At 43.3% G+C, this 21972-nt stretch overlaps 1 protein-coding gene across 1 annotated transcript in view; it reads left to right on the top strand.

Moving 5' to 3' along the window:
- cps1 (carbamoyl-phosphate synthase 1, mitochondrial) overlaps window positions 1–7407 on the top strand; it is a 34696-nt gene extending 27289 nt beyond the window's left edge. The window contains exons 33-38 of the mRNA XM_083681565.1: window positions 1629–1703; window positions 1796–1894; window positions 4667–4726; window positions 4872–4984; window positions 6009–6138; window positions 6278–7407. Of these exons, the coding sequence (XP_083537691.1) occupies window positions 1629–1703; window positions 1796–1894; window positions 4667–4726; window positions 4872–4984; window positions 6009–6138; window positions 6278–6379 (579 nt within the window). The 3' untranslated portion in view covers window positions 6380–7407. The remainder of the gene's footprint in view (window positions 1–1628; window positions 1704–1795; window positions 1895–4666; window positions 4727–4871; window positions 4985–6008; window positions 6139–6277) is intronic.
- Window positions 7408–21972: the final 14565 nt, after the last annotated feature.

The raw sequence follows: 21972 nt of genomic DNA, 5'->3' as shown, positions 1-21972 counted from the left end.
GAATAGACATTTATACAGGTGTATCTCATGTCTCGGACAAAGCCAGATGGAAAAGTTTGTGCTGAGGCTTTTCAGTGGAGCTCAGCTGGAGCATTATGATAGGATTGTTCACATTCAAGCTTGTTATTGCAATTTTACTGTGTTTGGATGCACTGACCCTGGGGGGGGGTTTCCATGACAACTACTGCCCTCTCTTAGAAACTCCTTAGAGCAAGCAAACATTATTAGCTCACTCTGAGCTACTTTTCCCATGATGCTTTGAGTTTTCATGAAGGAGACACAGGGACTTTTCTTGGACTTCAATGGTGAATAATATGGAGCATCTGCAACAATGCTACTCCATACAGTTAGCTAGCTATACCACGTCATTAGATAGCCAGTGACGTTATTGATGTGGCCATCCTCTCTTATAGATGGTCAGGTCCAGATACTCAGGTTTATCCTGATTTAAAAGAAGCCAGTGATTTCTCACCAGATCGACTGTCGTGAGTACATAGAGAGCTTTGTGAAAACCCTCTGAACAAAGCATCAATAACGAGATTAATCAGGGCTGCTGGTGCGCATTCCCCTTGGTATTCCTCTCCCTTACATTAGCATGCAAATGCCCGCACTGCGTAGCCAGAGCTGATTAGATAGCTGGCTTCAAGGATGAATCTCCCCCCAGTGGCCTGTGCTCAGAGGAGTGCTGCGCCCGTCTGTCCATCCTCCCGTCCATCCGTCTGTCCACAGAAGAACGGGGCGCCCACACTGCTGCCGCCCACGCCACAGAGCACTAACTGGCACCCCACCCTCCTCCCGCGCAGGGGTAATGGGAGCTGTCTGGCTCTAATTGGAGAGATAAGAACAGCTTTCCACACTGGGGCAATCAGAGGGGCCCGGAACTCTAATACATCTCTAACACAATAAAGAGGAGTGCTCCCCTGTCTGTCCTGTCAGTGACGCCACCTCCTCCCATATACTCACTGTTGGCAGGCTGTCAACAGCACTGAATATCAAGCAGGGTTGGTGAGACATCCAAATGTTGCAGTGTAGCTTCCCTCTCCCCCCCCCCTCCTCCTCTATTTCTCTTTCTTTCTTCCTCCTCCCCTGACTCTCTGTCCTCTGTCTCACTATAGTGGCTGAGGAGCCATAACTTTTAACAAACATCAGTTGAATACTTGAGTGTCCTGTGAGATTTTTTTATGATTCAGGTGGTGAACCTTGAGGTGGGTGGTGGTGTTCTCCACCTCTAGATGGCAGCCTTGTCACAAAATCTTTTTGCTTTGGATCTCTTCCTCGTGCTGAATTCTCTTCCTCTCTTGTTGAGCATAGCCAATGGCTGATTGAATTTACAACCAAAGCCAGGCATTTCCTACCTATAGCAGACGTCTTCTTACTTACAGCCATCAATAACTTTCTTGAGGTACAACAATAATGATTATCATAATTTGTAGCGTCATTTTGATGCTGATATGATTTTTTAAATGTTAACAAACCAAATGTGATTACGTTACAGAATACCAAAATGAGATGAGATGGTGCCCCCACTCTGCCGCACCACAGCTCTAACTGGTTATTGCTACCTTAGCTTAGCACTAACTAGTTGGTGTAAACATGTCTCTCTTCCTGGCTATGTTTCTCTCTGATAGGCTCCCATGTTCTCCTGGCCTCGTCTGCGTGATGCTGATCCAGTCCTTCGCTGTGAGATGGCCTCCACAGGAGAGGTAAGCATGCATGTACACACACACACACACACACACACACACAAACTTGCACCGGTGAACCAAGGTTAACAGTTCTCAATCTCCCCTTGTAGGTGGCCTGCTTTGGACCAAATATCTACTCGGCCTTCCTGAAAGCTATGCTCTCAACAGGCTTCAAGTTACCCCAGAAGGGCATTCTCATTGGGATTCAGGTAAGAGGGTTAAGAAAGCAGGCATAAAAGGTAATCGTCTTGTGGCGTGTGTATGGGTTTGTTTTAGGGCTGTCAGTCAATTTATAAAATAAATGGATTAATTTCTTCCACCTTCACCTTCCTACGTAGGTGGTCAGTGATTTTCTAACATTTCTAGACAAGAAACCCAGTGGTGCCTAAACAATGTGGGGGAGTAATAGGGCACTTTATAAGTTAACAATGAAATTACGGTGCAAAGGTGCAAATTGCCATACCCATTCCACTGCTTATTGCTTGAACCGAGCTTCATGGGTACAACACTCTTGTTTACTTGACATACCTGTGTGTGTTTGAGACATCTTGACAACATTTTCTTTGATTGCACTGAATTAGTGTCTAGGTAAACAAACTTAAAGACCACGTACACTTACAAAATGCTCGCAAAATTGCCTGCTGATTGTAAAACCAAGTTGTGTCCATAGTCTCCGTATTGTTAGCAAAATTGCTTTTCTTCAGGCTACTACGCACAATGATTTAGTGCTTTGCATCTAAAGTGGTTTTCAGGTACATGTCAGTGTGTGCGTGCGTGTGTTGGGGGGGGGGGGGGGGGGGGTTACAGGTACAGGGCAGTTTAAAAAGGTTGCTCCTCATCTGTATGTCAGAAACAGCCATACATGCAGTGCTCCTAAGATTAATGTACCAGTCACATGTGTGATGCGTAGCGTTCCTCAAGGAGCCAGTCTTTTTCTGGATGAGTGCCTCAGGCCAGATCCCAGACACACTGCAGCTGAATAGCAGGATCTGAAAAGGCTGATGCATGGAGATCATAAATTGTAATCGATTAGTGGATTTGCCTCCTATAGTGCGAACGGTTGTGAGGTGGGAGTTAAACATGTCTTTGTGTCTGTTTTCATTCCCCAATGTGTCTGGCTGTGTTTGTGCTTGTCTGCAAATAAGAGAGCCACAAAGAGGTCATAGACTACACAGCGGGGAGGTGGTGAAATCGTAGGACGGGCTCATTGTAATGCATGGAATGGAATGAGGAATGGTATGAAACATTTCATAAGATTCCTCATTCCATTCCATGCATTAGAATGGGCCCATCCTCTGATTTCTGCCTTCCACTGGACTACAGTTTGTTTTGTGAACGGAAGTGTGTGTGTGTGTATGTATGTATGTGTGTGTGTGTCATTTCTTTGTGTGTACTCTGTTCTGTGGAAAAATACAGTAAACAGAATGTGTAGGGTATAGAGGATGTCGGCTATGAGCTCTCTTTACGTCTGAGTCTCCATGTTCTCTTTCTCTTCTGACTCTGTCTGCGGCTCACACTGGCTGTCTGCATGGAAGTCCTTTGAGGTGCAGATGGGAGCTGACAGCGGTTCTTTCTCATCACGGCGTCTAGCCTCCACATGTCACAAGTGCTCAGTGCAGGCGTGATAGGCGAATAGCGTACCTTTATGAGGCCTAGCGTCCCCCCCCACCCACCCCCGCCCCACCCAGAGAGCTGGTAACCTGCCAATACTGTCATGTCCCATCCACAGTGGTGTCAAAATGGCTCTCGGGGCCACAGTGTTACTGGCTCCTCATCCTTCACCCAGATAGAGAGAGATACAGGAGGGATGAAGAGAGGTGGTGGCGCACACACCAGAACAAGGAAGACCGCCTTTTTAACTAGAGCAAGTAATGTGGAGGAAATAGAGCCACCAACAGACTGAGTGATGGTGCCATTTAATTCCATGTTCTAGAATTGATTTCATTGTGTGCAACAAAGCAGACAAGTTTTTACAAAGTGACTTTGTGTGTGTAAACGAATATGCTGAACACATTCCACTGTCGGCATAATCTCTCAGAGCACCAGGCCTTGGTGTCAACTATTACTGTATGCTATTCCCTGACTAATTACCCAATTACTCATATTTATTTATTGAGATTTTCAGAAAGACTGCAACATTTAAGTAAGCAACATGTTTACGGAGCTGAAGGGCAGTTGAAGTAATCAGCTTTAAGTCAGCCACAAACACTCACCAATGAGTGTTTAACAGTGGATAAATCCATTAAATTGGTCATTCGGAGCTGTATAGAGAAATGTGTTAAATGCTGCAGTTACTGTAGGATATTAATTAGTACAGAAACATATATTTTTATCTCAATCCATTTCTTACCAAATTTTTGGGCACCAAACATTTGAAATGAAGGCTGGACAAGTGATTCCTAACCTTAAGCCCATGCTTGTGGGGAGGTCTGACTTTCTTTTTAGAGAGGTCTGATCATCATGGGGACCCTATTTTACTAATAAATTCCCCTAGTGGCAAAAGTTATTGAAACTTAAAGACTACATCTTTAAAAACAAACTTAACATAAACTTGTGTGTATGTGGTTGTTAGATTGATCGATCCCCGGGGAAATTACAAAAATGAATTTGCAAGTGTTCATTTCATGGAGTGGAGAGGCAATATTGTGTAAGGGTCATTGTCCGTGATATTTGTGCAGTGTTATTTTCTAATCTAGCTGCAGGTAGGAATGGCAGCGTGAAATCTCCATTAGGAAGCAAGGCTGCGTTTTCCTCACCATGCCCTCTTAATGGCTGCCCTACCTGGCTGAGAATCTGTCACACTTTTAAAAGCATGATTACTTAACCATGGCTAAGCCAGTGTGACCATGCAGCTTTGCTATTGATCAGCAGAGCGGAGAGAGGAACTTGCACAGATTGAATCTCCTCTCAGCGATGTCCCTGACTACGACTAGCCTCTGTTGTTGACCACGGCTGTTTGTGTTGTGTTGTCTCTTCCACAGCATTCGTTCCGGCCCAACTTCCTTGCCACGGCACACCATCTGAATGAAGAGGGCTTCAAGGTGAGTCGGTTCTCCTCTTTCCTCTTTCTTTTGGAGGAGGTTAGTCTTGACTTCTGATTGCTCAGACTCAAGCCATCTGCCAATCTGAGCAGCAGAGGAGTAGAAGAGACAAACCACTAACCCTTGACGCCCCTCCTGTCTCCAGCTCTATGCCACAGAGGCCACCTCTGCCTGGCTCACTGCCAACGATGTGCCCGCCACCCCAGTGGCCTGGCCCAGCCAGGAAGGAGGCGAAGCCAGTCTGCCCGGCATCAACAGGTCAGAACGGAGACAGACAATTGATTTCACTTTGAAGAAGACATGTTTATTTGGTCTTCAGATGACAGAAGCATCCTGTCTCACTTAGGCAGGATTTACCGCCCTCTTCAGACCCTTTACTTCACATCAAACCCAACCAAATACAATCTTCCAAGCTGCAGTCTAGTACAATCTAAATGTACAATTGAAATGTTCTCTCCCTAAAGAATTTGGAAATATCCAACATCATTACTGATATTGAATGTGACAGCACTTCAATGCGACAGTCATTGTTCAGATGAGAAACATACACAGACTTTTCAGAGCTTGACAAATAGGCCATCATGCCTAATTTTTCTTCCATTATTTAGGGAATTATTTGAAAACTATTTTACTGACACTGTTTACCAAGATTCAGCACCTTATTCTTTACTGATAAAATAGCTACTGTACCCTGTGTAGTTCCAGCATAACATGATGAAACTCATTATATTTGACATTTGGAAATCTGAATATTGTCTTAAAATGCACTGTCTGCGCATTCAAAGTATTTGTTAAGAACCGTAGAATACAACAAAATGAAGGCAAGCCGCCAGTGTAGTACACACACACAGACATACACACACACTCTCTCCTTCCACACACTTTCTCTCACAATGCTGCTGTCAGCCTCAGGAGAAGGCACGCAGGCCATGTCTGTTGACAGAGAATTTAGTGTCACCTTTGTTGTTGTACTGTTGTCGCTGCCATCTTGCGTCCATGTTTGCATTAGCATTCAGTCCTGATGCCATGCAGCCTGACAAAGGGCTTCAAATGAAAAGGGCGATGCAGACACCCTGAGCCTTTCACAGGCCGTGTGTTTATCTAGTGCCCTGTTATTTGTTGCTTTGCCATCCCTCTCATAGCCTAGGTGTCAAAATAAGAAAGGCAACAAGGAATAATCATAGAGTATCACAATATTACAATGAATACATAGTAAAACAATATGTTAAGGTGAAACCAGAAATGTGTTTACTCTTATCGTACGGTTTGTATTTCCATACAGACTGATCAACGAGGGTCACATAGACCTGGTGGTCAACCTCCCCACCAACAACACCAGGTTCCTCAGAGACAACTTCCTGATCCGCAGGATGGCTGTGGACCATGGAGTACCCCTCATCACCAACTACCAGGTCTGGAGATAACATGCACAGTAACAGAACTACAGTAGCCCAAATCACATCAGTTTCCTCTTACTGTACTATCCCCGTGCCTTTCTAAGCCATCCCCCCCCCCCCCCACACACACACACCCCGTTTCTCCTCCCCTCAGGTGGTGAAGCTGTTCGCTGAGGCCTACAAGTACGCCAATGACTTGGACGCCACTAGTCTCTTCCACTACCGCCAACGAGACGCCAGCCAGCGGCAGGGTTAGAGCTGCACCCGCACCCTTCCAGCTGGTCCCACACACACACCAACACACTCAGGGTCCACACACATCTGGATAGGCCATGGCCTCTACTTGGGCCTGCTTCTAAAGAGCAGAGTTGTCCTTGTGTCTTCCATGAAAGCTGTTGCTTGTCTTGTTGTCCTTTGTGATGTTGGGAAGATACAAAAGTGTTTTACTAGAAGTTGCAGCTGTCTCTCTGCCAGGGGTAAACCACTCTGACTGATGTGAGGCATACATGGATTATGCCACTTCTTTAAACAGGGGTTATAAAGCCTAGATATTGCACATCAAGGAAGTGTACTTGCGTTGCTTTGAGATTTCATGAAAGCAAACCCAGGGGGAGTATATTTCTTGTTAATGCTCCACAAATGCATTGTTTCCTTTAGTATAGCTGCTGTTTTTCAACATGCCATTCATTAATAACAAGTGCCTTTTTCAGTGCTTTTTTTTTAAATTCCAGGGCCTGTATTGTTGGCTAGGTCTGGAACCCTGTTAGTGGTAATGAATGATAAAAGCCTAAGCTCTGAGCTCTTTTAACTCCACAAAATTGGTCACTGACCAACCTCTTTCCTGCACTGCCTGATAATGCATTTGCACAGAGATGCAGTAGAACAGTGTTGTATATCTGTGGCATTTTGGTTATGGATTAAATATGATATTATGGACCCAACTAGGACTGTTTGTTTTTGTTTGTGTGTGTGCGAGTGCCTACCTAATGAGGGTACGTATGTGCATGCATGTGTTCGTGTGTTAATGTGTGTGTAACAGGCAGCTACGGTTAACGGTTCCTCATTGTTCATATGAGGAATAGCTTTCCCAAAGAGCTCCTAGGTAGAACACCAACCTCTAAGTTGACAGTCATTTGGTGACGATACTAGTCACAGTGCTAGTAGAAGATTAGTTTTTTTTAGATGTATTTGTGTCTATGTTTGGAAATATGGGCTTGAATGTCAAACTGCTCTCCCATTTAAAACATCTGCATACAAATCCAATAAAACCAGTATTCTCCATGATTATGTTGCAGTTTAATGTTTCTTAATGCATGCTGTATATTAGCCCTGTGTCTCATCTCTGTTGGATGTGTTCCTCTGGCTTGTGTCTGTATGTGTATTATGACTATTATAAAGCCAATGTGTTTTCCTCCTACGTCAGCAGCAGTCTCCTCAATAGATGCTGGTCAGGCATAATGCAACTGCATTGGAACGTGAGATACTGTAATGCTACTACTCCCACATACAGCACCACCTAATGAGAATCTGGTAACACTTAATATGAAAGGAGTGTACATAACACATTCATAACATCTGACAAACACTTCATAACATCTGTCATATTTCATATAGATGTCAGATTAAATCGGGAATGAATGTCAAAGTAATGGTCCCCCGAACTAGACTGTACCATAACACTGTCGATATGGCTCAGGATGTACCCTAAATGTGCATTTCCCACTCCGACCTATGGAAGGCAGCAATAGCCAGGAAAGCGCTCTACCTCGAGCTATACAATGTACGGTATTACGCTCTAGAGTGCAACAACGCATTTTAGAACACAGCCTATGACTTCCTATGCTATCACTGGCTTCAGCCTAGAACCAAGAACCCTAAGTTAATTAGGTCCGTGTTGTAGCTAACTAAGGTTAGCTAGCTACAAGCTTGCTTATCAAGAGTAAGACAGTTTACCTGTTCCTACAATTTACTGGAATAGCTAACAACTCCAACTCAGACTAGTGGTATATTCTTATATACCACTCTTGTCCTGGTTTGCTGTGATCTCTTTCCACACTCTGTTCTTCTTGTTATGTTTTTTTTTGCCAGACAAGACCTAATTATTATAATATACCACTGGTCTTCGGGTAAATTGCAGGAACAACATTAACATCATTTCAACTTCACATATGCCACTAAAATGAACGTCAAAGACGGACATAGACGTCTTTTCAACGTTTAATCACGACAGAATGTTTACTGGGATGCCATGCTTCACTTAGATTGAAACGGTATCATCTGTTCAGTAATGGAGGAGAGATGTGAGAAGACACTTGCTCCATCTGTATACCCTGGTGTTTTGTTTTTGTTTTAGACTGTCATTGCATGTTAAAAATAACAACTTATTTCCTGGTTCTTTATTGACTCCTTTTATACCCTATTTTAAATGTTTACATTTTACATACCCTGCCCCCTGTAGTCTCCCGTCAGATTCCCCTCACCTTTTTTAAGTATTCATAGATATATAATTGTCACTTTACTATGCATTATCCAAAAACCTCTATAGATATGCTACGAATAATTAATGAGTATTGCTTTCCACACCAATTTACGAAAGGGGATACATGCTTCATGTTTGTTATGAACAATTAACGACTGAGTCGGTATCAAGTCATTTTGCCCTTTTGATGATTGGCCCCTATGCAAGTCTAATGTAATTGCCCTTAGCCTTCACCTTTCAATCCGAGAATCCATCCAGAAATCAGCACAATTACAGCCTTTTCAATAAAACTAAAGTAGTGCACTTAATGATTGACGTGTGTCCTGATATGACTTTTTTTTTTATGTGTACGTGTGTCATCAGTAATCGACGCGTGCAGTATGTATTGACTTTGATGTGTCTCTTGATAGTTAGCCTAATAGCCTGTAGTTGATCGGTACTGCTCGCAATTAAAATAGGAACTCTCCCACCTCGTACTACTGTCCATTGAAAGGGACATTGAAATAGACAAAGAGAAAGAGGTCAGCATGTTTGCCAAAGTGAAGGAGAGGAGGATGAAGCTGATATAAGTGCGGGCCGGGGCATACACACACTTGTATATAGTTATTATCGTTTGCGTTTTTCATGTTTGGACACAATTGGACACTTAAATGAAGACAAGCCGAGGCCTGGCCTAGACACTTCGAATTGGTGAGTGGCCTACCTCTTTTTCGGCACTGAATGTGCTTTCTGCTGTGTTGTATGATGTGTATGATGTGATCTGGACAAGGATAACTGGCTGGCTTGTGTTGGAATTCTTGTTTGATGTCTGATTTGTGCAGCGATTGATTGTCAGCATAACGTTTCATTCTACTCTATATGGTCAGTAGTGTCAGTGTCAGGTGGGAGTGTCTGGTCTCCTTCATGCACGTTCTAGGTTTTTAGTTGCAAGTGACTGAAACTTCTCTCAGTGGCACTGTTTATTGTGATGGTGTTGTTGTACTATGTAGGTTATTGATTGTGCCAGTCGTTCCATTGTAGTAAAATAGCAACCATTTGGTTGACCGGTTGATTTTGAAGCATTTGAAAATATTATGCGCGTCGTTCCATTGGCAGTGTTTTGGAGCTAATGTTGCTTGAATAGGCCAATAGTTAGCCTCATAGGCCTAGGATGGTAATTTTGATAAGAGAAATAAAACCCTTTGTACTTTGCCTTATATCTTTCTTGGTGGTTGCTTATTGTCTACATCCAGTTCCTACAAATTAGCAATGTTGCCGATGCACCTTGATAAGGGGTCGAGCCAATCATTGCGAGCGAGTGAGATATTTTACGCATAGATCTATATCCACGCTAATAGATAAACGATCATAAATTAAGCCTATGCAACGGGACATTTTTATTATGCAATTAAAATAAAAAGTATAAGCTCCATCCAACGCATATGTCACACATCAATTCAGTTAATTACACAATTGTGATAGAGGGGCAAAGACCAATTATTGGTTGTATGCCGAGGATTTGTATTTATAGTTTGGGGGAACTTTTTGACTTTTGACTTCCATTCCCGATTTAATCTGACATACTGTTCCACATATGTCGTATATGACGTAGGTGTTAAATATATACTTTATAAGAGGCTGACACAACATTCATGAAGGTGTTATGAATGTGTTATGTACACCCCTTTCATATAAAGTGTCTCAGCATAGCCATTCACTTTGTATTGCATTACAAAGGGTGATTACTGGGATGCATGACGATATCATACATGCATTGAGTTCAATGTTTGATATGTGTTAGTCATATTTTGACCAAAACAATGTCATGTAACTTTAGTGCATCAGTGAGCATTCAGGATATTGTTATCCCATTCAATCTAGCCTTGACTGTTTTCCAGTCCTCTGCTCAGTTTGCTGAAGCCCACCAGAGACATGTTTTACATCAGGTATAGAAACCAAGCAACAGAATGAACAGAAACAGTTTAGATGTGTGTAGATAATTCCAGGTACTACCAGTACCTTGTGTGTGTGCCTGCAAGTCCCCCATTGATTAAAGTGCAGGGTCATTAAGTTTAACCTTTGCCTGTTATCTTAAAATTGCCTATCAAATTAATGGTCTGTTTTTGGGCTGCAGAGGTCCCAGCTCCTATGTGAAGAAGGGGTATCTCCCATTTGGCTTGTAAAAAATGAAAGGCGTAACCAATCACGGATACCAATAAACCAGTTTCATCAAACTATCAACAGAGGAGTTGGATTTGTATAATGAACAGATAAAGACTCACCTCCAGGGCGGTCTGTAGAGTATTCTACAGAGATTTCCACCCATCCCTCTTCAAAGACTCCACTTAATGCTGATTTCACCTGAAATAAACAACTTTAATGAGATTAGTTCACGTTCCTTCCCAACATGTAGATGTCTACTTTGCCTGGGGCAGGAGGCAGACAGCTGTATCACATACATGTAAGCCACGAACGCCACAAGGCTCATAGGTTGATAAATATGCTGTTATGCTGGTGTTCTCTGCGTCTAAGAATAGGGTAAAGGAAGCTCCACGGTTTACATAGAACAGTTCATATCACTATCTCTATGGCTATGCATCTGTGTCAATCAGAGCATTCTATTAGCCATGGCCATTAGCATTCCACAATATGGAAGTCACAATACAGATTACACAGTAGGCTCCATGTTACTTAAATCAACACTTATTTTATTTTGATTCAAAACACGTGTTCATGTGTTCACCTTCATATGGGAAACAGCTCACCATTGAGCCTACCTGGTTAGTTCTGTGCTGATTTAGACCAGCAGGGGGCGCTGTAGATACAGTTGTCTGACTGCAGTCACACTAACTCAAAGCAGACTGGTCCTGCCAGCCAGCATGTGTGTAGACGTCCTGCTGGTCATCTCCATTCCCTTTCAGTCCAGCTCTACACACACACACACGCACACACACACACACACACACACACACACCACCCGCCCACACACTGGTTGTTTGTCTGTTCTATCACTGCAGGGCCTAGACAGAGGAGAGGTGAGGTGAGTGTGTCAGCATGTTCAGTGGAAGGTTAGATCTCATTCAGCGTATGTTGCCACATTAAGGCATGTCAGAGGCAGATAGAGACTGGAGCCGGTCACTATGGCGATGTGAGAGTCAAACTGACAAGTCAGTTATACTGGAGACCACCGATCTAAGCTGGAAACCAACCGAAAACAGGACAAGACAAATCAAACAGCGTAGAAAACAAGGCATGAATACAATAAAAAACATTTTAAAAATAGACATCACAAATAATACCAGAATAACATACTACATACAACATACAAAATGGCTTACGCTCGTTTACCCAGATGTTCATTCATCATGGCACAAGCCCTACTTTAACCCATCAAGGTCCCCTCCAAATCAAAGAGTGTGGTCTGGCCAACAACACCACCCCTCTGTTTGAAGAGAGAGGGGGCAACCTCATCCAGGAATGCTAAATAATGCACTGAGCAAGCTCAGTTGCTATGGGGGGCCTGCTGGTTCTCTAAGAAAGAGAAAATCAGCCCTGCTAATTGACATTAGTTTTTCACGCTGAGCCAAATGAATTATCCATGGTAGCGGGAGAGCGAGGGAACGCGGAGCCCTGCCGGGCCAGCCACAGAGATGGCCCCTGCTTTATGCAGATTTGATTGGCAGCTAGATGAGGAGCTTGTCTTTGAGCTTACATGCTGGAGGTGCCTGTGCCAGCTGATGTGACAGTGCCGCACCGCCATCGGTTGCCTTCTCATGCCCCTGCAAGGTGACAGGAAAGAGGTAAACACCATAAGGGGATCATAGAAATGTGTGTGTGGTACCTGGCGAGAGCAGTACAACAATTTGTGTGTGTGTGTGTGTTGGGGACGTAGGTAGAGTAAGCGTGCATTAAGATCTCCATTTTGGAAGCTGTATGCATATGTGTATGAGGATACTACTGTGTGGCCTCAGAGACTCTGACCTCTTGAATAGCGGGTTACTCACACACACACATAAGCTTGAATTAGAATTGAATACAACAGCATGACAATCCCATTGCATGTAATGTTCTATGTGGCTTTTGCTGTTACTCCCAATGTAAGACTCATTATGTTCTTAATAAATACCTTTGATGTCTGTGAGATGCTACCCATTAGGTTTAATGGTTTCTCCTAGCAATGATGATTACACCACTTAATTGTTTCTTCAGCCATCAGGAGGTTAGAGTTACCATTAAAGTTACCTGACCAAGGGGGTTCACCATATGCCCATGTTTCCTTGCTGTTACAATGCAGATACACAGACATGTTAATTGTTCCCCGCTCGGTATATCCTGCAATCAATAACAACGCTCAATGTAAAACTATATGTATCTGACACATAAAAAACCTGCAAACAATCTCCTTGGAATAGTATTAATCAGAAAATATAGGTTCAATATTGAGTAGAAAAGTGTGAAAAGGACAGCAGTTCAAGTACAGTTTTTGGTCGAAGGGACGCTGGATGAGATTTAGGCATACCTAGCCCTACTGTAGCTCTGTGATGCTGTGCCTAACAATTCTACTATAGGGGAATCAGATCCATGGCTGAGAAGCTCATTTACCTTTATCTAACACAATCCTGTCCCAACAAGTCTCTTGACTCCTCAGTAAATTCTTATTTAAAGTGAAAGAAAGGGCCATTTATTGAAATGGGGCACAGCTGTGTATGCTTCCATGCTTGTCATAGAGCTGAACCTTTGGTTTGCTCATGTGTTCTTTGATTATCTTTGTGATGCATCAAATGTTCTATCCTCTTTGGTTTGCTTGATGAGCTCACTTACATTACTTGCAGTTTAAAATTACAGCTGTTTTGTTTGTGTACAATTCTAATTAGCAATACTTTGCTGAATGTACATGTCCCTTTCCACTCCTAATTTCGCTTTGTAATGTTTCTTCGAGTTTCAACGGGGGGCTTAAAATTGGGCATTTTGCAATTAGCTTAACAAAACTGCACTGGGTCCTATCAACTCCCTTGTTTAGTTGAAGGAGGTGCAATTATACATAGTGGAGAATTGGTGTTAGTATTCCGATGGCGAGAGAGAGATTTCCCTGTGCAGTCCAGTGTGGCTGTACCTCAAGCTCCTGAATGCCAAACACCGGGCGTGTTCTCACAGGGAGGGCGTCTGCTGAGGAGAATCCTCTTGTCTGGTAAAACTGCGGCAAGCCTGTCAATGTCCAGAAGCATCCCTCAACACTCTTCTTGGTATCTGCATCACCTAATGAGGATATTTAAGTGTTAGCGAGCAATGTAGCGTATAATGATGGGATGTCATTTCATGTAATAACTACATCACAATGCATTTCAAACTTCAGGGGATGCAACAGGCCATTTTTACATGGTTCATCTGGTCTAGTTTATCAAGAACTATTAATGTAGGCAACCTCCTGTGGTTAAATTGTTTCTGTTGGGACAATTTACAGATATGATAAACTATACAACAAAATAAGAACAATAACAAAACGGCATCAGGAAGCAACACACTCAACGAGTCATACTCAACAGAAATAACTTCTATCTTCTGAATCGCTTCGGGGCTTTCTTCTTTCTTTCCACATAGTGTCAGATCTGTTGCGACATGGCCTACAGTGACAGAGACAGTGATCTATTGCTGAATGGCCTACAGTGACAGAGACAGCAGTCCCTGTGAGAACAACTGTGAGGAGAATCACAAGGCTTGTAATGCTTTTATGGAAATGACTAATTTTGTTAGATCATCATGATCATCAAAAGCTTTGTCTCCTTTCCAAGGTTTCCGTTTTTATCATGGATACTCAGGCCTGGAGTATCAAACGAGTCTGAGCATGTAAAGGCTCGGATGTTCTGGACTGAATTACAGGCCCCATGCAGAGTGAGTTTGGCTCATTCACAACTAATTGGAGACAGGAGAATGGACCAAGGCCCTCTAGGAAGCACAGAAATCCCATGTAGCATGCTATGCAACACTGTAGTAATGGACTACAGTGTGGGTGAACATCTGGTTCTTCCAAAAATGTCTCCTTTCTAGAGATGATGCCAAGAGGTCTGAGGATCCTGATCAACAAAATTAAGTTAGCCATTCAGGTCATCATAGTCAGACTGTTACCATTCTAAAAGGTACCAGCAGAATTATTTTTAGAATTTACCAAACCCAGGTAGGACTGTAGATTGGGATCGCATGAAGAATGGGGGAGATGAGCTCATATGAAAGACTACTCCAGCCCCCTGTGGAGTGTTCTGAACAACACGAGATATCATTAAAAATGCAAGGAGATGCTGGTTGCATAACCGGCAAAAGAAGCATTTTTTTTTTTAACTCATTAGATATGAATCCAGGGCAAGTAAATATTTCACCACAGGACACTGTTGTGTCTATGCCTCCCCTCCTTTGACCCACATTGAACCAATCCCTCAAGTTCTTCTACACAAGGAGGCTCAAGGAAAGGTTCTGTTATTCAATAGGCTACAGGTTAAAATCCCAAGTAGGATGCCAGTTTCAAAGTGTGCATTTAACTGTAACTACCACCACCATGTCAGGTATTCACCTCACTGCTTGTGTTCAGCTGAACTTATACTGACTTCTCAGTGTGACACAATGGCAGAAGAATGTCTTCCATTGTTACCAAAGCTAAAGGGTTAAAAGAGAGAGAGACAGAGGCCTCCTCGGTATGTCTGCTTTCACCCCAGGCACATTGTCTGAGCCATTTTCAATTTAACACTCCCTGGAGATGGAGAACAATAACATTTATTACACCTCCCACAACCATGGCAACAGTGTGCCAGGTATGACAGGGCGTCACAGGGTGGCTAGTGCTCCGATCTGCTCTGCCTGGAGGAGTAATGGCTGTTCGCAGACAGGAATGAAAGTCATAATGAGATCTGAGCACTCATCGATTATCCTCGTTAAAATACAGATGATACTCACTATTCACACTCAGCACTCCCTTCCGTGTCTGTCCCCGCTGTGCCCGACAGAACATGGGGAGTCAGCACAGCAGCACCCAGCGCTCCCCAGTACACTCCTCGCCCCTCTCAACAGGCCGCCATCCATCCCCTGGGCACCCGACGATGACCAGTGCTGTCGTCACGGCGCCAGGCTCTCTGATCAATCACAGTCACGCCTGCAGGGTCTCCTCTGATGCAAATGCATTTGTATTATTGAAGAGGTGTCTGGATTCATTCAATTATAAGCAAACAGTGCGTCTCAGTTCCCCTTGCTTGGGTGCCAAGAGAAGGAGGGAAAGACAGAGGGCTCATTTTAAACAGTACATGCTCTGAGGAAGCTAGGGTATGACATTAGGGCTTGTAGTAAGCTACTGTAGTGTTCTTAAAAGCAGGGATAATGTGGATAATTCAGGGTGGAGGACTAGTCATTACTACCTGAGGATTCTGCAGTTACGTAGAGGAAGCACCTAACAGAAGTCTTTCTCCCCTAAAATATAATTTTAAACACTATCCTTAACCCCTGCCCATAACCTTAACCTCCCTATATATATACATATACTTTCATGAAACGTACTGGTTTGCTTTAGCACTGCAGGCATCTAGACATTGTAATGTTGATCTGGGGTACAATATAGATTTCCAGGGTTTAACAGTCCTGATGGGAGGTCATGTCATTTAGCAGTGTTAAAGGAAAGGGGGCATGATCTCCCGTCTTAAATTACATTCTCTCACCTTATGAACTCCAGCAAACCTTCAGATCAACACTGCTGTTTTCTGCCAGGTGAGGCAACCAGAGGGACTTCTCCTCACTTTCCTCCTCCTCTCCTTCCCACATTCTGTTCTGCTGTAGGTGTAGCAACTGATGGACTGTGTCAGCTAATTGACCATAGAGCACATAATCAATATCTGTGCAACAACACTATCAAGACTAGTGTTTCCTTACATGAGTCAGTTGCTCCTTCACTTCCACACAAACACACACACATACACACACATACACACCACCCGCCCACACACCGGTTGTTTGTCTGTGCTATCACTGCAGGGCCTAGACAGAGGAGAGGTGAGGTGAGTGTCTCAAGACCTCTGAGGTGGCTGGTTTTATTTTTGCAGTCACACAGCGAGCTTCAGAGTTAATGCCAAGTGCTAATTTGGGGATTTTTATATTCATTGCAATGAAAATGTCAGCCTTGCCGATTTAGCTTGTTTATTGTCCATTTTGAAGAACAAAATGATGACACAGTTGTACCAGACTGCTGAAAACTGCCCCTGCATACTCAATGTTCTATGTATTTAAGAGTTTGACAGACATTCAAAATAAACTCTGTACAACAAATGACATTAAATGTGAGATTACCAGATTTTCATCAGCAAAGAGAGAAAATGATTGCAATTATTTGAAAATGGAGGCTTGTTTGGCAACATAAGCTGGAAAGCTACAGGAAACATCCAGCCCTTCTTCAAGCACTGAAACATTATTTAATTAGATAACTAAACTCTGTAATAGGTGATGTTTGTTTACTGTAGAATTTAAAAAATGGCCTTTCAGAAGTTTCAGCATCAGCCAAAATGGCCCTGGGTCAGGCAAGCTTTTAAAAAGCAGTGGATTTAAACGAGTGGGGGGAATTGTGTTCAAACAAGCCTGAAGAGAAGTGAACAGAGCAGACTTCAGGCTGCAAGTCCTCAGTGGACTCCATCTCCAGATCAGCCCAGATTGATTTCTCTTTGGTACTGTATGCTGCATGCTCTTGACTGGTTCTCTACATTCTCTATGCCTGTCTCTCTGGGATGGAAAAGGCTTGGTGGAGAAAACTGTAACCAGTACCTGGAGCAGAAGAGGGAATAGTTTGTGGGCTATGTTACATAGACGTAGAGTGGAGTGGGGTGAAGCATGTTTTATTCAGTAGGTGAGCACCATTGGTACACCTGACAGTGAGGGAAGAGAGGCCTAAATATAAAACCTTCCCCTTAAAGGTCCTGGATGTAACATTCAAGCTTTTTAAAAGCTTCCTAATGGTTGTAATGACCATGTTTAATCAGCGATCAGGGAATGATATCCCTTGAAAGAAATATTTCAGGAACGCAGTTTTGGTCCCGCAAAAGCACTTTCTCAAATGGAGTGTCCTACCCGATACTTAGTTTGTATACAAACATGTTGTTATTTTCGCCTTTCTGTCTCTGGTAGCTGCCTCTTCGAACCGTTCGTGCATGCAGAAACACAACAGCTAATGTCCGACACTACAAGTCCATTTCGGGGGGGTTATATTATTATTAGGGAGTATGTTGTTATTTGGAACTTGAACTGAATTTTACTGCAATGGCCAGAGGTGGCAGGTATCCAACAAACTTACACCCTGCTCCTTTAAAGACAATTTGTAATTTGCCTTTTTATTTTTGAGTTTCTAATTGAGCTAGTGCGTTGGTGAAGTTGGGGGCGTATAAAAGAGACTTATCAATGCAAAACTTATATGGGATGATAGGGGCTCCACAGAGAGATGCCAGTGTAGAGAGGGGGTGAGAGGGTTGGAGAGGGCAGGAGTGGGGGCCTGGCCGTAACGAGCTAGTATGGTCAAAGCCAAATACACTGTGTTCTCTTAACAGGGACACTCTCGAGACAATAAAAATTTGACAATAAAAAAAAGTTCAAAGGCATAATCTTACAGAACCGTATTACATAGTAAGTAATTAGTAAGTAGGCCAGAGTTTGTTCAGGTCTGTATTCAATGTTTAATCTCCCTTACAGCCCCAGTTGTGTTTGATCTTGGTGATGATGTGTTCCTGATTTATATTATGCATTATAACTTGAGTATTTTCTGTATGGTCCTCTGTGGCTTAGTTGGTAGAGCATGGCACCAACAACGCTTAGGTTGTGGGTTTGCTTCCTGCTGGGACCATATATACTGAAATGTATGCACTCACTGCAATGTAAGTCGCTTTGGATAAAAGCGTCAGCTAAATGTATATACCATACCAGATATGTGAGCCGTAGAGATGCCATACTCTGGGCTGACAGCGTACATCGTATGAGATTGCCGTAATCCGAAGTGTCGGTTAAAAAAGGTGTGCTTAAGCTGGGTTTGTTGTTTATAGCTTTGTGTTTCCCTCTGAAAGCTACTAAAGCACAGCTCAAGTTGGGCTCATACTCAATATTTATGAAATTGGCTCTGTGTGAAATTGGTTTTTGCCTAATGGATCCCTGCATGGGTGGGTTCTCTTATACTGTGCATAGCCTTAAAGGCACTGGAGTCACAGGGAAGGAGAAGAAGAGGGGAAAAAGGAAAGTGTAGGGCCACACAGTGGGAAGAGTCTTCCAAAGAGAACTTCAAAGCCAGCAGAGTGGAGATGGGTTTATTCATGGGCACACACACACACACACACACACACACACACGTATGCCTGCAGCTGTGATGGGTTCGATGAAACACACTCTCCTGTTTCTTTGGAAGGCTTCAACAACTACCGTAGTTTACCTCTAACTTCACTGTGCTCCAACGCTTGTACTGTGTCTTGTATCTATTGGATTAGTGTGTTGGAAATCACCTCTCCTTGTGATTCAACCAATGCAAAGTGGTTTTGGTGTTGAATTCAACCAAGAAACATCACCGTAGAGATAATGTATCCTCTAATAGGGTCAAGAGGAAACCGTCCTGTCATGGAGGAGACATAGTAAAAAGGCCACTCACAGCGCTAGAACTCTGTCATCTCGTAAGAGCCAATCAGCTAGCTAACGAGGGTGGGGAGACCAGTGGGGTGTGACGGTGAAACCAATCCTGGAAAAAAAAAAACTCGAGACTTGATTTGCTGGACAGAATAGTGTGTGATGAAGCTGTGCTACATTAAGCAATAATTGGAAGCACCTCGCGATTATGAAGACGGGGCCATTTTGCTGTTCTGCCAGGAAGGTATGAACACATCTCCCCTCCTTTTTCACAGATGGTTAACTTAGATGAAGTGGGGAGAGTGTAGACTATGATGCTGCTATCTCTTAGGGCCAGTGGATGCCTCTCAGTCAGCGAGTGGCTTAGGTGGTTAATGTAGTGATCGGGACTGTACAAGCTCCTTCTGTGCTGTAGGAGAATGCTCAGACATTTACTACAGAACCCCAAGTAATGAGTTTTCAAGTGCCACAGGCAAAGGGCATGATGAGAATTGGTGAGCGGGGTGGTATTCCCAAGGCTTGTTCCCTCTTCCTTTAACTTCTTTGATGCCAACGTCCAATCAGATATCATGGTCAACATCTTTCATTTGCCCTTTTGAAGATGTTATGCATGTGTGTGTTTGTGTGTGTGTAATCAGTGGGCCTTAAGCCTACAGCACACTGCAGTTGAGAATGAAATATGATCCAGTAAAGATCACAGATTTTGGATCACAGGGTCAGACAACTCCCCTCTGGAACAAAGAGGCTCTAAAGTATATCATAATTATACTAGTAATTATCTAAAGGTTGGAAGTTCCCAAGAACATGGTTGTCACACAATTTGAGTCGTGCAGTTTTCATGAATATCCATAAGTTAGAAAATGTTAGATTTAAAGGTCCAGTATGTAGATTTTAGCTTTAAAATAGTGCTAAATGGTCAGGATAAATCAGTAGCCATCAAGGAATGAGATCACATGATGAAGAAGTGAAGAGTGCTGTATTAGTCCAAACAAAGCGTTTTCTAAAATCTGGTGTCAGATAGGACACTGGCCAACTACGTGCCTATTTCATGTTTGGTTTGTTTACGAGGATATGCATATGTTTGGTGCTATTAGAAAACGTACCACGTGCATTCAAATAATGGTTTGAAAGACAAGGATTAACATTACACTAAGGGTCTGTATTCCTACAAAGGCTATTCATTGGATGCTATTCATTTAAACTGCTCCAATTTTGCACTGAGGTACAGTACAGACCTTGTGAGTAAAAAGGAGCAGAATTTGAGAGAGGACCATACAGAGAGAGAGAATTGATTTTACTCCATAAAACAACAAATAGTTTTTTGTTTGCAAAAGGTTAGGGCACTTTCTGTTGTTGATTTTTAACCTGATTTATTCCCAAAGACTTAGTTTTCCATGCCTTCCCTTCCTCTGCAGCCCAGTGTCTCTGTTTGCTGTTAAGAGGAATCAAAGACACCAATCTGTGATAGAAGAGGACAGAGGAAACCTTCGCTAACGCATAGATCTTCAGAAGATGTAGTCTTACAGGTGGGATCAGTTTGATTGTCTTTTCTCCATGGTTCTTTCCATCTCTTGGTTCTACTAGTTTGTGTAGCGTGTGGCTAGCCAATAGAAACATGAGTGGCATTAAATGCATATTGGACCTTTATTTTTTTCACTATTTTCACCTCCACAAACATAAACCTTGGTGAGATATGTGCAAAGGCAATCAATGATGGCAGGTGACAAGAGTCGAGGTGAGAGAACTAGCACCATAAAGCCACTTCCCTTGCCTGCCTCTTTGTCCTTTGGGATTCAGGACGCATCAGGAGGTAAATTCTGCCATCGGATCAGGACAGATTGCGGGTCTGTGTTCCGTAGCGTAACCAATAGGCGATTGGATTGAGTATAATTCTCTCTAATGACGAGGCAGGCTCAAGGCTGTTAGTGGTAATGAGAACACGGTACGTGCCCAGAGCCAGGGACCGCTCTTCTCTGCTCTGACTCCTGAAGCACTGCGGCTCTGCTGTAAAGGAAACCCACCATCATGCTATGGGGGAAGGGACGAGAGGGCTCCCAAATACCTTCCACCAACCTTCCACCAATTCCCTCTGCTGTACAACCCGATGAGAAGCAAAAGCACACAGTCTGTACCTGGAATTTGCTAAAATACAATGTCATAGATTTGATAAGACCATTCTTTTGTTTTTCCAATGTACATTTCATTCAAGGCATTGACTCTGTCATGGCTCCATCATGCTACAGGTATGGCAGACTTGGCCTATATGATAATGGACACGTTTAGTAGGCCTACTCTGCATATACTATATCCCTGTGTTGAGAATGTGATCCCTGTAGAAGTGGCAGATTGGCACGGCTGTGGTCTGGTGCCTGATGGTTATTCCTGGCTGTCGCAAGTGTGCCACAGACACCTACCAGGCTCACATGTCACACGCATGTTGCCAAGACGGCATTTCCGCACCCCTGCTGAACACAACGAGCGTGAACACAGCAGAGCGTCCCTCTGTCTCACTCCTACTCCCACACACACACCTGCAACTCTATACACACTTCTGCCACATACACACATGCATGCACGCACGCACGCACGCACGCACGCACACACACACACACATGCACGCACGCACACACACACACACACACACACACACACACACACACACACATAGCAGCAGGCACTGTTATGGTTGAACAGGATCACTTAGTGATCATACGGTCATCATGCGTTTGACTCTTCATATAAATACAATCATTCAATACAGTTCTAGCTGC

This window comes from Argentina silus (genome assembly GCF_951799395.1).
Source record: "Argentina silus genome assembly, chromosome: 12".
Classification (NCBI taxonomy): domain Eukaryota; kingdom Metazoa; phylum Chordata; class Actinopteri; order Argentiniformes; family Argentinidae; genus Argentina; species Argentina silus.
Note: the sequence above shows the minus strand (reverse complement) of the source record. Positions and strands in the feature narration are given on the sequence as shown.